We start from the raw sequence: 15038 nt of genomic DNA, 5'->3' as shown, positions 1-15038 counted from the left end.
AATGACCCATAAATGTATTTGAGGAATCAAATTACAATATATCGTTATGAAGTTAAATTTGATAAATTGATTAATCAGTCAAAAAAATAAAATCCATTATCAGTTAAGTTGGTAATCAATCAACCATTTATGTCATTTATGAAGGAAAAATGGCAAAAAAAAAAGTGATGGTTCCATTTTCTTAAATAGCTTTTCCTTGACTTAAAGTGACGTGTTTAATCTCTTTAAGTTTTGAGGGCATCATTTTTAAAAATTGTGGCATTTTTCTCTGTGTTCTGATGTGTTGTCGACCAAACTAATTCTTAAACCTTCTGAATGCTGATATGGAATATATCAGGCTCTTTCTAAATTAGCATTGCCCTAAAACCATCCAGAGGCTTGAGCAGTACTAACAATTCTTTTTGCACATTTGTTTCCACTTCCTGGTCCCTCCTTAAGCTCATTTAGTGATTCTCTCTGAGACACACTGACTCACCTAGAAACCAGACACCTACAACTAAGCCTCCCAGGAGTCCAACTGCACACACCGCTGCCAGCAGCCTCACCAGTCTGTGAGCTTAAAGAAACAGTTAATACTGGAATTAGTGCCTCTTGATCCCTGATATGAGATGAGAAGAATTACCAAATCTCAGCTGGTACATATATATAGCACACTGAGGCAAAGGCAGTAATTAATCAGCTTTATTCCATACATGCATGACACTAAAGGGTTAAGCATATCTATCTGGTGCAATTTTCATAAGAAAGTGCTGCTGCACGTCTGTCACTGCGGTGCTTTGATTCAGCCTTAATTGGGCTTCACACGTAGAGCAATGTGTTTAAGCAGCTAGTGTTGTTTCTTGACAAAATGAAGCCAGATTGCTGTCGTAGTCTGATGTATGTTGGGTGGCGCACCACTGGAGCTTACCGAGCGTCGAGGAGTGTATGCCTTTTAACCAGCCCTGGACCCCCTTGGTCCCTGTGACTCCCGCTGTTTTCTCCGAGTGAAAAGGATGACTGACAGCCACCGGGTTTTCAATCACTGATAATGCGTCTCCATCGAGACTCTGTGGGAATCACAGGAGGCACGTCGTTTACAGCTCGCTGATAAAGTTTTGACGAGTTTGTTCACTTGACACACAGGCTGCTCATCAACAACAATCCACCTGTAAAGCATTTTCTTAGAAGCACTGTAATCCTGAACGTTAACCCCCGCTGACCAGTCCAGGCATGTGTTTGTGTCATACATCTCCTCGGTGATAAAGGGGAAGCTGAGATCTGTGTATATCTGCTTTGTGTCTTGTACAACACATTTCCTGTTTCTGTTCCCGGGAAGATTTTACTATGCATGTGTATGTGTGTGTTGAGCTTAATCTCCAAGTAGCAGCTGCTTCTATAAATTGAGCATATTGCAGTAATTATAATAAGACCCTCCATAGATGTTAGATGCAGACTTGGCATTATACAATTACAGTACTAAACCCATTTAAATAAATGCTATAGAATTATCCCTCATGTATTACTGTAGCGCTTAAGTGTGGCGAAACGTGTAATTTTGGCTTCTGGAATTAGTATAGCATAGTATGTATTTATAATATATGCGTGAAAACAACACCCCTATCACTGTCACCTTCGCTTGCACGCTCAATTTTTATTAATAGCTACTGTCTACACAAGCAGATTTCACTTCAAACCTGTACTACAGTAGTTTCTCTCACATTTCTATGTGGTTGCTTTATGAAATAATTCACATGCATTGTACGACTTTCATTCTGCACGGCAGCAGAAGCGAGTGTAAAACGAGTTTAATGCAAAAACTGCATGTGTAAAGAAACTCGTGAGGGTGCAAGCGAAGGTGACAGAGAGGTGTTGTTTCCGCCCCAGTCTGCACACGTTAGACGGATGAAGCAAGGTGCAGTGAATAATGTAGCCTGCCTGTTTTTCCTTACCATGTTTTCCTTGCGTACAGTCCTGAGAAAAATGCAGCGGTGTCCGTGCTCATCTGTAGGCCGGCGCTCCAGAGGTCCGTCCCGCTCGCAGTTGATGCACCATTTGCCATTTAACAGAATGCAACTCTGGATTTTCCCTTCACAAAGAGACAATGAGGTCAGCAGTGGTGCAGAGAATGAGGCTGTTGTTTGTCCAGGGGGGTCACGGGGGCCTGTGGAAGCAAGCTGAACCAGGTCTTTGTAGGGGGGGAGCATCTCCAGAGATACCTCCGAGCCGACTATTGATAGGACACCGGGGGGTTGCTAGGTAACACTTTTTACCTGTGCCAAAAGATTGTCTATTTTCACCCGAGACATGTTATTACCTGACAGTTTGTAGGTTCTGAGAAAAGGTCATTATTGCAGATTGTTGAAAAGTCTCATATCATGTCAATCCCCATCATTTGAAATCCAAAGCTATCATCTCTCAACACTCAAAATGAAGTCTGTTCTGTCTGCCCGCTGACAGATGAGACTTTCTCTTCTCTCTTTTTACCGCCTCGCAGTCAGATATTTTTTTTTGTGTGTGTCAGTATTGTTTCTCTATATTCCAGATGTCATCTCTGTTTTAACCACAGTAGAAAATGTGACTTGAGTGGCCTCACAGACTCATTAACTCTAAAAATAGTAGAAATAATTAACAAGTGAGATGAGAAAGATTTGTGCGATTTGTGAGAAAATATCTTGAACTCACTCAGATAGGAGATCAAAGCTTGCCATCACTTCATTTCCTGAAAGACATGTTGGATTGCTAATAAAAACGACTGAGTTAATTAGATCCTTATAGCTAAAGGAACATTTATTACAAGAGTTATTTACGTATATCTCATATACATAGCGCGGGATTAGCCAGAGTCCAGGTGACGGCAACAACTGCCAGGAAGAAAATTCCTCCTTGTCTGACTGTCAAGGCCGAATCCAAAAAAACGTCCCACATCTATTTCATCTAACAGGTGTCATATGGAATTATTTGGAAATCAAACACAGAGTAATAAGCAGTGCAGAAGAAGCGTGAAGTGCATGCGGTGGAGCAACAGCTGAAATTCATATCACTGTGCTTGTGAGGTTAAAAATGTTTGATTATATTAGTTCTCCTCCTGCAGAGTCCAACAGAAGAGCAGAAAAAAAACCATAGCTGCTGTTTGGTCATTTTCTTAAAGATTTGATGTCTCCCTCTTCTGGTGAGATGCATTTTCTCAGACAGCTGAGTAAACAGTCATTTATAGACCTGCCATTCACTTGTTAGAAATTCTTTGGGGATGATAATAAAGCCATTTTCATTCAAGGATATGTATCTGATTCACATTTTTCTTGCATGCATCCTTGTTTTGTAGCCCTCCAATATAATCGGAAACTAACTATGAAAATTGCAAGTAATTTAGACCATATGTTGTGCAAGTTAAAGTTATGCTTTTCTTTTTTTTTTGTAGACATTATCCAACATTGTGCTTCATGGTTTTATTAGACCATTTGACTCTCAGTTTATTAGCTACACTTACCTAATAAACTGATGGTTAAACAACCCAGTGAAGCAGTCTAATGCAAAAGCACTTAAACACGCACAGTTAAATGACTGTTATCCTGATTCTGCTTCTATTTATATTTGAACATCTTTGTTTAAAATCCTTTCATATTGATCAAATAGTCATTTTCATGATTAAAACATAAATAGAGATGTGGATGACCAATTAGCTTTGTTTAAACACCATATACATGACATATGTTACTTTTTTTTTCTTATTATGCTTCCCATTAAATAATAAGCAAATAGACTAAATAAGCCTTTGTTTCTGTTTAAACTCCTTTCAATAGGCTTTATGGTCACTTTAGAGGCTGCTGTTTGTGCTGCTGAAAGAATCAGTCAGTTAATCAGTAATCAATCAGCACAAAACGAACGTCCAGTAATTTTCCTAATCAGGCAATCACTTAGGACATTTATGAGGCAAACATGCCAAATGTTCACGGCTTCCTGCTTCTCAAATGCGACGATTTCAATTAAATGTGTATGTGCTGTTGATCAAACAAAATGAGCCATTTGAAGAGTGAGCTGGGGAGAGCGGGGAATTGTGATGGACATTTTTCAAGATTTTCTGGCATTTTCTAAACACATAATCTAAAAAGAAAACAGCCCGAGTTATGCTAAAATGATCATAAAGTTAAATAAACACTCATTAAAACAGTTTTAACCAAAAAAAAAAAAACTTGTTGCTTTAATGAAGGCGGGTTTATTTGGTGCTAATTTATAAGACTGTATTCATTTTCATCAGTCTCTATTATCATGCACTTACTAGTATATCATTTAATATCATAAGAAACAACCAGAAGACTACAGCGAGTGTCTGTATCTCGAGTAACCGACGAGACCTTGGCTCGCGCCCATCTCTTGATCAGGAATTTAAATTTCATGAGTAAATCCCTCCAGTGCGGCCGCAACAATAACAGTGGCCCCGCAGTGTGGGCTCCATTCATTCATTTATTCATGTATCACAGTCTGAGGCTCCACTGTGAAGAGGTTGGCCGCTGCCCAGTTTGGAGCTGCATCTATCTCTCTCTCTCTCTCTCTCTCCCCGCTCCGAGGGGGTAGCTCTCTCCCCCGTTGTGGTGTTCTGAGATTTGATCAGCTTCGCGCTCTTATCTCAGCCATTAGTATGTGAGCCCTCTGTCCGATGTCCAGACCTTGAACATCAGATGTGGTCTCTCGGTCCCCGCTCGGAAATCCCACAGTAAGGTTCTGAATGAACAGAAGTGAGGGATGCTTCTTTTATAAGGTTTGGACTGTGTTTGCCTCAACAGATTTTTTTTTTTTTTTTTTGCCAAAGTTCAGACCACCAAAGCATTTAAAGACTGAACCACTTATGTGTGGGCTGCCGTGAGTGTTGTGCCTTTTTAAGGCTTCTGGCTGTGACCTCTCAGCAGACATGCACATTAAAGGTTAAAGTGCCCACAGATGCAGGTATGGGCAGAGTGGAGCCTGGTAAACACACAATCCAAATGCAGCGGTTAGTGTTTTTTTTCTTTTTTTCCCTCCCTCTCTCTCTCTCTTTTTGACGTGCTTCCACAGACCTGAACTCAAACACCTCTTGCTGAATACCACCTGTGATGATCCATATGTCTTCCTTTGAAATGTCCCTGAACTGAGAAAGGAGCAGAATTAGATGATTTATACCACTCTCGTATCTGTCAGCTAAATGGGAGGCTAAAGATAGAAGCCGGTGAGCATCAGAAAGTCTGGAAACAACAACTGACTAACAGCTCACCTGGCTCTGCTTCAAAACTTCAGTCCCTGCACCTCAAAAGCTCCCTAATTAACATGTTACATCTTTAACACGTTGAGTTCCGCGATTAAGCATTTATTAGCACTATAAAAACATTCATAAGTCGATGTATTTGTCACAACTGTGACTGCCCATAAGGGGATACAGCTGTATAAAGATTTATTCTGATTGCTCAGCTTGTTTGTGACGTTTTTGAGCTCTCTTAGTCACAGTGTGTGATGTTTGGGTGTTAAAACGAAGCTATTTGTGTGTATTTGTTACCCCTAACATACATCCGGCTGAGTTTTTTTTCCGATAAATAATAATGAGCAAACCTGGAGCATTGCCCTATTGATTTACAGGTCTTTCAAGACATTATAACACCAATTTGCATATGCTAAACTGTTGCTAGCAATGCTGTTGCAGCTAGATAATAAGTCTGTATTTCTTTTACACAAAGTTTATCTTATGAAGAACTGTGCAGTATCAAGACAGATAATGAGACAAAAATGGGGCTGTCTGGTGTACCGGACACATTAATAAGGATTCGTTCAGTTTTGAAAATAGGACAGGACAGGTTTGCCAGCTCTCATAAGACGTCCTGGTTTTCTGCTCAACCTTCATGCTGCAACTGTGCAAGTCTGAGGCGTGTCCTCACGTTGTTCAGCCAGTGTCTGAGATGATGGCACAATCTTTTTTTCCACCTGAGAAGGATCAGTTGTGAAGCTGGCGGGCTAGTGAAAGCCACACCTTCAGTTTGCCTAGCTCACCTCAAACACGGCCATCGAGGGGTTAGGATCAATAACTGCGCCACATTCAGTACATCCGAGAAAGCTTGAAAAAAAAAAAAAACCCTGTCCAGAAATCCTCCATCTGCAGGCGGGTCCAAAATATACGGCTGCGGGCAGTAAACCGCTTATCTGCGTCAGATTTATATGTTTAGAAATGACTACATTTACCTTTTGCTAAAGCGTGGCTGAGCAATGTTGGCTCAACATGTGTGTAGTGTCATGGCACAGTCATGTGTTCACACTGTAAGCTGTCCAGGTAATGATGCAGCACTGGCTGAGGGCACATCTATGAATCCCCTATCAACACACACACACACACACACACACACTGGCTGCCAGGTTTCTCTCTCTGTCTGTGTGCTTCAATAATTGTACTGCTCGGCCGGCTGCCAGTGAGCTCTGCCTTCTGTGGAGCAGTAAATCCGCTGTGCTCGAGCCCTCGTCCTGCAGCCTGAGCTGTAGTGGCATACTGCCCTCTCGTGGTGGAGTCGAGGAGCTCCATTTCAGGAGCAGCTGAGGATAACCTTGCAGTCGAGTCACGGTGCAGGCTGCATTAATATTTGTTTAAATATTCAGAAGTCTCCTGTTCATCTGCAAGTTCTAAATATAAGACGTGCAACGATCACATGCTCGTAAAGGCTTGTTTCCTTCTTCAATACATCATATGGAGGTCACAGCGAATGAAAAGTGGAGCAGAAATGTCTGAGGAAAAAAAAAATCAACTGCCAGACTCTGTTAAATAGAGCAGATGTGTGGAGCAGTTTGTGGCTTTAAATTCTTCGACAACTATTTCAATTTTGTTGTGCAGCATATTGTAATTACAGGACAATAGATTTTGTGACAGGTCTGAGTGCGAGTGTGGCCTCATCGTAGTCGCTAAATGGTATGCAGTTGCGTCTGAATTGAAAGTGGCAGGATGAATAAATAGCTGTCATGTATGTGTTTGTATCTTGTCTTGTAGAGGCTAATGATAGCGAGGGTGGGTAAGAGCAGAAATGTTCCCCACCAGATGGTGGGTAATGTGGTTTGCTTTAGCTGCCCACCACGCTCACTCTAATTAAACAGAAGAGATTACATTAACACGGGCTCCCACTCAGTCTGCTCCTCCGCTGAGCGTGGACTGAAGGCGGGGTCGGTGTCGGAGGTGGAGGGGTTACAGGTGATAGTCAGTTTTTCACAGAGTCAAATGGTTGCTTTAATGTTAAATTCATCTCTTTGGAAATGAAAGTTGGAGAAGGTTAGAAAAAAAAGAAATGCTTCAGACGAGATGGATCAAAGAGAAAAATCCGCCCCATCTGTTCCAGTTTTGATTTTAGTGGTCAGCAGCTTCTGAAACTGGATGTCCCATAAAGCTCAGGTGGGATGGAATGAGAACTCTTTGAAAACAGAACAACTGTGCAAAAAACAAAGTGATTAAGATGATGACAAGGATTCAGTCATTAAAAAGCCTGTAAGGAAATATTTAAATAAATCAATAAGTGGATTTTTTAAAAAAAACCCAAAAAAGTGAACTACATAGATAGTAGATACTTAAATTGATCAGATAATCTCAGATCAGATAGTCTCATACTGTTCTACAGCACAGAATGGTCTGGCTGCACCTCACTACCATTCTAATGTAAAGGGACAAAAACACTGTTTAGACCAATCACAGTCTTACAGGGTACGAAGCGAATGATCCAGCAACAGGGTTTGTCAATATTGCACGAACCAAATCCTCTGTAAAAACTTGACATATAGGTAGGTTGTTATTGCGAAGATGATTACGAAAGCAGTAACACATTTAGGGACTGCAAGGTGGCGCAGTTGGTAGCACTGTTGGTAGCACTGTTGCCCGTCATCGGTTCGCATCCCGGTTAGGACACCCGGGATCTTTAATTGTGGAGTTTGCAGGTTCTCTCTGGGTTCTCCGGGTTCCTCCCACAGTCCAAAAACATGTTGAGGTTAACTGGTGATTCTAAAATTGTCTGTAGGTGTGAATGTGAGTGTGCTTGGTTGTCTGTCTCTAAGTGTGGCCCTGTGATAGACTGGTGACCTGTCCAGGGTGTCCCCTGCCTTCACCCTGAGTCAGCTGGGATAGACTCCAGCCCCCCCACGACTCTAGTGAGGATTAAGCGGTGTATAGATAATGGATGGATGGATGGATGGATGGTAACACATTTACATGTTGACATGACAGCAGAAGGGGAGGAGAAAGCGACATAAAAAGCACAACCAGTGAGTCAGATTGCTGGTGAACATTGCTACTTTTAACCCTTTTAAAGGATAAATTACACAGGGTCAATTCTAGTGAAATGGCACATTAATGTGCTGTAATTGATTTTTCTTTCCCATTTTCCAGCTCTTGTGTCACTTCTATAGCACCAGGGTCCTTGTGGTTTAATTCGTTTTCTTTAGTTGCTGTCATATATGAGCATGGCTCTTATTTGCAGCTGCACTTGCTAATGGTTCATGAAGCTGTATGTAGCTTTAGAGAAGATGTAGAACAGTCAAGGCCTGTTTATATTCAAGAGTTTGAGTTTGGTGGCCTTCATCTCTCAGCTTGTATTTCTGATGTTCGCAGCACTCTACCTCTAATCAGTCCAGACAATAAGTATTTGGACGACTGCACTTTTTCTGTTCCTCATTCTCAGTGATTCAGCACATTTAATTTAAAATAAACTAATGGATACTGCATTAAAGTGCAACGTTTTATTTAAAAGCAACTAAAACAACTGTGTTAATTAAAACATGTTTTCCAAATCAAGGGGTTCAGATGGAACTGGAGACTAGTAGAATGTGAACATTTACTCAAGTAACTTAAGTACAAATTTAGGATACTTTCACTTATCTTATTCCTACCTTATTTTTACTTTTTGTGCCACCTTCTATTTCTACTCGGTGACGTTTCAGAGGAGAAATTCTACATTTTCCATCACACAGCTTTAGTAAGTACTTACTTTACAAATTAAAATGATTGCACACAAGATAAGAAGAATTATAAGGCGTGATGTTTTGATATCAGTTAAATTACTACATAGTTTATAGAAATTAAGAAATAGTCAATGTGCAAAATGTTGACCATCATCTTGATAGTGGTCTCCTTACATGACCTGGCTTTTCTCCCTATTTTTACAAATAAAAAAAAATAATAAAAAAATCAGTTGGTTGACCCATAATGAAGATAATCAATAATTGCAATTGGATACAAAATAGTTAAAAATGAGCTCAACCTGAAACAAATCCATCCATCCATCATCTATACACCGCTTAATCCTCAATCTGGTTGCAGGCGCTGGAGCCTATCCCAGTTGACTCAGGGTGAAGGCAGGGGACACCCTGGACAGGTCGCCAGTCTATCACAGGGCTACACTTAGAGACAGACAACCAAGCACACTCACATTCACACCTACGGACAATTTAGAATCACCAATTAACCTCAACATGTTTTTGGACTTGTGGGAGGAAGCCGGAGAACCTGGAGAGAACCCACGCTGCACGGGGAGAACATGCAAACTCCACATAGAAAGATCCCGGTGCCCTCACCGACCTTCTTGCTGCGAGGCAACAGTGCTACCAACTGCGTTACCTTACAGCCCCCTGAAACAAATGCAACAGTAAAATCTTGTAAAAGTAATAATCATCTGATCATATAATAAGTAGAAGTTTAACAATTGCATGGGACATTTTTCTGTACTGATTACTTGTAAGTACATTTTTATGATAATACTTAGAAACTATTACCTTCACTTCTAACAGAGTAGTTTTAATGTGTGATATTAATACTTTTACTTAAGCAAAGGATGTGGCACTTTATTGTTTCCTGGGCAGATTTGATTAATATGGAGTTATCTGTCAACATGAGGAGCAAAGAAGTGAAAATACAAGTGGAGAAGATAAAGACGAGGCTTAACAAAGCAGAACTTTATCAAAGATCGTTTGTTTGCCACAGTCAGTAGTTGTAGTCATTTAAAAAAAGCACAAAAAACACAGAAAAACTAGAAAATGTTAACTGAACTGGTGGATGGAGGAGCAAAAGTCGCTCAGATGACCAGAAAAGCATTGACACGGTGAGGAAAAGTCCCTTTTGACTGCACGGCTAATAAAGAATTCCCTCCAGGATGTAGATGTGAATGTTTCCTTGTCAATGATCAAGGGAAGACCTTGTGACCGTAACCTCAGTAGATCCACCACGAGAATCAAACCACTGTTCCGCTTGAAAAACAGAGAGGCAGGTTGCAGTTGGCAACAACACCAAAAAGAAAAACTATTATAGTCCTGGAACAAAAATCAGACCTTGTCAAAATGATGGAAGGAGGGAAGTGTGGAAGGAGAAAACAGGAACAGCTCATAACATAAAGCTCATCTGTCAAATGCAGTGCTGCTGCTATGGCCTGGGCATGTGTGACTGCCAGTGGAGCTGGCACACTGGCACTTATTGATGACTTCACTGCTGATGGAGGCATCATGGTGAATACAGGAGGATTCTGTGTGCTCACATTCAGACAGATGCATCAAAACCCACTGAACAACAATCCTAAACATACGGACAAAGCAGCTCAGCATCTTTTCAGGGTGAAGAGTTGGAAGATCTCTTGATACAGTCTATCACCTGTCATCACTTCACTGGATTGCATTTAACTTGTTGAAGACCAGACTGAAGGAAGTGAGACTCCAGACCAGGCAGGAAGTGAAGGTCTGGGAGAGTGTCGACAGGGAGGAGAAGCTACAAGACATCTTTATGTGTTTCATATTTCACAAGGCTTCAGACTGCAAAAGGTTTCCTGCAAAATACAAATTACTTTTAGCCTTTTAAACTTTAGACAGTATGCGTTTTAAGAGCCATACCTCCCACACAGTCCTTTCTACACTGTAAACATAATCAAATTAAAGCGGAGACTTTGCACTTCAATGTATTCTGTTTTTTTTTTAAATTGACTGTGCTGGAGTGCGGAGCCTAAAGGACGAAAAGCTGTAGAACGGTCGGGACTGCGTGTCTGTGATCTGTGGACACAACAAAAGATGTTTTTACTCTCATTTCACCTTGAACGCAGTTTCAGAGATAAAACGGTTCCATCAGGAAAAACAGAGAAAATAGATTACAGTTGTTTAATGTTAATATCGTGACCACCTCAGATTGACCTTGTGACCTCTTGAGTGGTCGTGAGCCGCGTGTTGGAAAACCGCAGCAACATAAACAAGTGTTTAAAGAATCTCTTACAGCAATTTTAGAGATTTTTCTTCTATAGCATCAGTAGTATTTACATATACATCCACAGTGTTCAGTTGAAAGAATTGAATGGGTTCACATACCGCAGCTAGAATAACTTCATTATCCCTGTGGCGAAACCGAGAGGGATGAAAAAAATAATAAAATAAAGAAAATAATAAGAGTGTGTGATCATTATAGGGAGACACTGTAAACACTGCAGGCTGGAATTTAGCTGACCGGATTGAAGTCTTATAGCTACGAAATAGATTACACAATAAAACACTCAGGGCCCACTCACAGGCGACTTTATGGGGAAAAACAAGAACGCTGAAAAGGAAGCTGAAGGATTGCGTTGGCACGATAACCTGTTAAATCCATCAGGCAAAAAAAAAAAATAAATAAAAAATCCAGCATTAAGAAGAGTACAGTAAATACTGCCAGTTGATGTAAATAAAAAAAAAAGGTCTCCCTTTCACTGTGTAGTGCAGAGAGCAGCAACAGACCTGATGTATCGACTCCTCTCACATCTGGGATTAAGCAGAGTCCAGCTGTGGCTCTGGCAAAGAGCCATCAGAGGTCACCACAGAGCCTGGAGTGACTCCAGCTGTCTGCAAGTAGCCCAGATGATACATAAACTCTATAAACAGCTTGAGACTGTGAAGGTTTGTGGCAGGAGCCAATAAACTGTTAAGAGGGATCAGCCGCATTGTGTCTGTGTCGACGGTGGGCAGGGCTGTAGCGGCGCTGTAAAAGTGAAACGCTCGGGTTGAATTAGGGCGTCGGAGGCTGTCGAGAGAGGAGTTACAGCACGCGACAGTGGCTCCCAGGGGATGTGTGTGATAAGTGTACCCTGGGGTGCTTCTACAGTCATCTTTACATACGTGGAAGGACTTGAGCTCGAGTGGTTTTTGCAAAACTGAAAATGCTGTCAGGTGATTATTGTTAAATTGGGACTTTGCAATGAGTATGTTTTCAAGGAATGCATAAAATAACCCAAAAGCAATGCTCACATGTTGCTGATGAGGAATTTGCTGGAGTTTAACATCACAAAAGTGTGTGTGACATCCATTCAGCATCACTTCAATCACACTGAAGTGACACAGTGTTCTAACAGTACAATTGTTAAGCTTATAGAAATAAAAAAAATTCAATGTTTGATTTCAATCTGTTTTCCTAATGGGATGTAATTATGCATCAGCATTATAACGAATCAGTTCTATCCTCCTTTTCTCCTCAGAAATGCAAATGTTTGTATTATTCTATTTTGCAAGTTGCATATTGTTAAAGTTGGACAATGCTCTGAGTCAGTTTGATGGAGAAAAAAAAGAAGCTTTGTTAGGATCACAAAACATATGCTGTGTTAAAAGACATTATTTAAATTAAACCAAATATATTTTCTCTTAGATATGTTATCAGATAGCTACTGGAAAGAAAAGCTCACCTACTTCAAAAGAACTATTTGTGGCTATTTTACTTCTTCTTCTAACTTCTATATAATTACTACAATAAATATTAAAGATATAAATATTTTTAGGTGAATAAATAGGTTGATGTGTTGAGCATGGTCAAAATAGTTCTGAAGGTCTTGTTTGTTTTATTTTTTAAGGGCAATAAGAAGAAAAAAAGATAGGGCCATAAAATATTAACAGTACTTATCATCTTTAATTTCAAAATAAAAGCTGTCCCATATTGCCATTAGTCTTTGTAAAAAAAAGTAAACTTGGCACATATTGTGTTTGTGATGGAGTCATCAGCTCTGTATTTGATTACTCTTTTTTCTGTATATTGTAGGCAGGGGAGCGATATTCATAGAATCATATCACATTGGGAGCTGAGGCACTGGAACGACTGACAAAATTGTTCCAGACTTCAAATTTGTCCCATTTAACTAGAATCTATTATAACACCTGAATTCCACATGTTGTGGTTTATGTGGCACAAAGCTGAATAGAAATCAGTGTGTGAAGACAGAGAAACACATTTATAAAGGTGGTTTTGGTGAAGTTCTCAGCATTCTTTAATAACAGTACTGAGCTGTTTTTTCCCCCCTTGTGGATAAAACACTTTTATTTTACTTATTTAATTCTGGCCTGACACCATGAAGTGGGTCGATGCGCCCACAGTACGTCTTTGATTAACTTTGAATGGACACGTTTGTTTCGCTTTGCATAAAAAAAAAAAGCACGTGTCTTTCTGCTTGCTATTTTCAACCGAATCGTTTACAAAACCAGAGCACAGGGCAGTCAAAAGATATCATATTATCACATGAGAAGCTCATGTAACCTAGACAACACCTTGAGTGGTTCTCTCTGGGCTTTTTATTCTCACTCTGAATTTTATGAAACAAAACGGAGTAATTTGTGTCACTGTAATTCTGTTATTAGGTACTGATTAGTGCTGTGATGATATAAAAACATGCTGCCGTTTGTGCTTGTGGCCCTGTAATGGACTGACCACCTGTCAAGGGTGAGGATTGGCACCGGCACTGCTATGAACCCAACAGAATCAAGTGGGTGTAGAAAATGGATAGATGAGAATAGGTACAGATTTTATTGAAGTTTATCATAAAATCCCTCTTGGGTTGTTGATTTAACTCCTAAAAACTCATCTCTGTCTGTCAAAATAACATATTTAGGAGTTATTTTCATGAAAGTACTTCTTTTCTGCAACAAAATGGCTTAGATGCAACTCTATGCCATTGTTTCCTCTAGAAAATGCAGATCTATGAAGTCTCTGCCTTTGTTTCCACCCACCTCTCCTCACTTGCTGCAACTTGAGCACACCAGCTCACCTGTAAAACTACTCTACAGCACACAATGGCAAGCTGTAACGTTGTCGTAATTCAGCTACAGTCGTGACTCGATAATCCGACACTAAATGTAAACCTTCTTTTATGTCGGATAGCAAGGCTGTCGGATTGTCAAGACGGAGGTCAAGCTACAAGGAGGGCTTGATGCTTGAGGGGGAATTTGTTGTTAATATTTATTGTTTATAGTTGTTATAATAACTAGTGTATTGTTAGAACACTACGCATCGCTTAATTTCACACCTAATTGACTGGTGCCCTTGTACACGGGCCCGTCGGTTGACATCAAAGGTAAATACGTCCACACTTCCACCCCGGGGCAGCGCGCCGACAGGGTGGAATGCACAGGCAGTACTTGGCTGCTGATGCCAGGTTAGGATAGCAGTCACACTTCTGTTTCTACCATCGGTGGCGGCGGGGGAGTGGCAGATACACTCCACCATTACCATCCATGTTTACTTTACGAGCACGCTCGCTGTATGTGACGTCGTTGTGTCCTCTTCTGTGCATGCGGGACACTTTTGGGTCGTATGAAGTTCACACAGCAGATCACATACAAGTCGCATTTAAGTGGAAATGTGAACAAACTCACAAAAAAGTCCGATTTCATAGAAAAAAAACAATTGAGCATTAAGTCCTGCAGTCTGAACGTAGCCAATCTGTGGGATTGTTCAGTCAGATAATACACCGTTATCCTTATTTGTGACATAAAATGTCATGTCGGGAGTCGGAATCCAAGGCTGTCGGTATGTTAAGGCTATTTTCTATGGGTTCCGTCGGATAGCAAGGTTTTCAGATTGTTAAGGGTCTGAATGTCAAGTCACGACTGTATTTACATTTGACCCGAAAACCAATTCTGACGAAAAATTATTAATTAATTATTAAATTAATGACCCAGGAAGCCCTACACTCAAAACTGACACGATTGGTTGTTTAGGTGTGTGACATATAAAAACCAAAGATGTTGGAATCTGTGTTTTTGTGACTGTAATTGATGCCCTGCAGTTTGAAGATGGAGATCCTCAGCCG

The 15038-nt window shown here is 40.5% G+C and overlaps 1 protein-coding gene across 1 annotated transcript in view; it reads right to left on the bottom strand.

Moving 5' to 3' along the window:
- The window catches only part of tmprss5 (transmembrane serine protease 5), a 10663-nt gene extending 4657 nt beyond the window's left edge, over positions 1-6006 (bottom strand). Inside the window, exons 1-5 of the mRNA XM_008280651.1 lie at positions 5992-6006; positions 5031-5101; positions 2294-2310; positions 1929-2206; positions 908-1046 (exon numbers count right to left, since the gene is read on the bottom strand). Coding sequence (XP_008278873.1) covers positions 908-1046; positions 1929-2206; positions 2294-2310; positions 5031-5101; positions 5992-6006 — 520 coding nt within the window. The remainder of the gene's footprint in view (positions 1-907; positions 1047-1928; positions 2207-2293; positions 2311-5030; positions 5102-5991) is intronic.
- Positions 6007-15038: the final 9032 nt, after the last annotated feature.

Source organism: Stegastes partitus, unplaced genomic scaffold (genome assembly GCF_000690725.1).
Source record: "Stegastes partitus isolate 25-593 unplaced genomic scaffold, Stegastes_partitus-1.0.2 Scaffold204, whole genome shotgun sequence".
NCBI lineage: Eukaryota > Metazoa > Chordata > Actinopteri > Pomacentridae > Stegastes > Stegastes partitus.
This window is presented reverse-complemented; position numbering and strand designations above follow the sequence as displayed.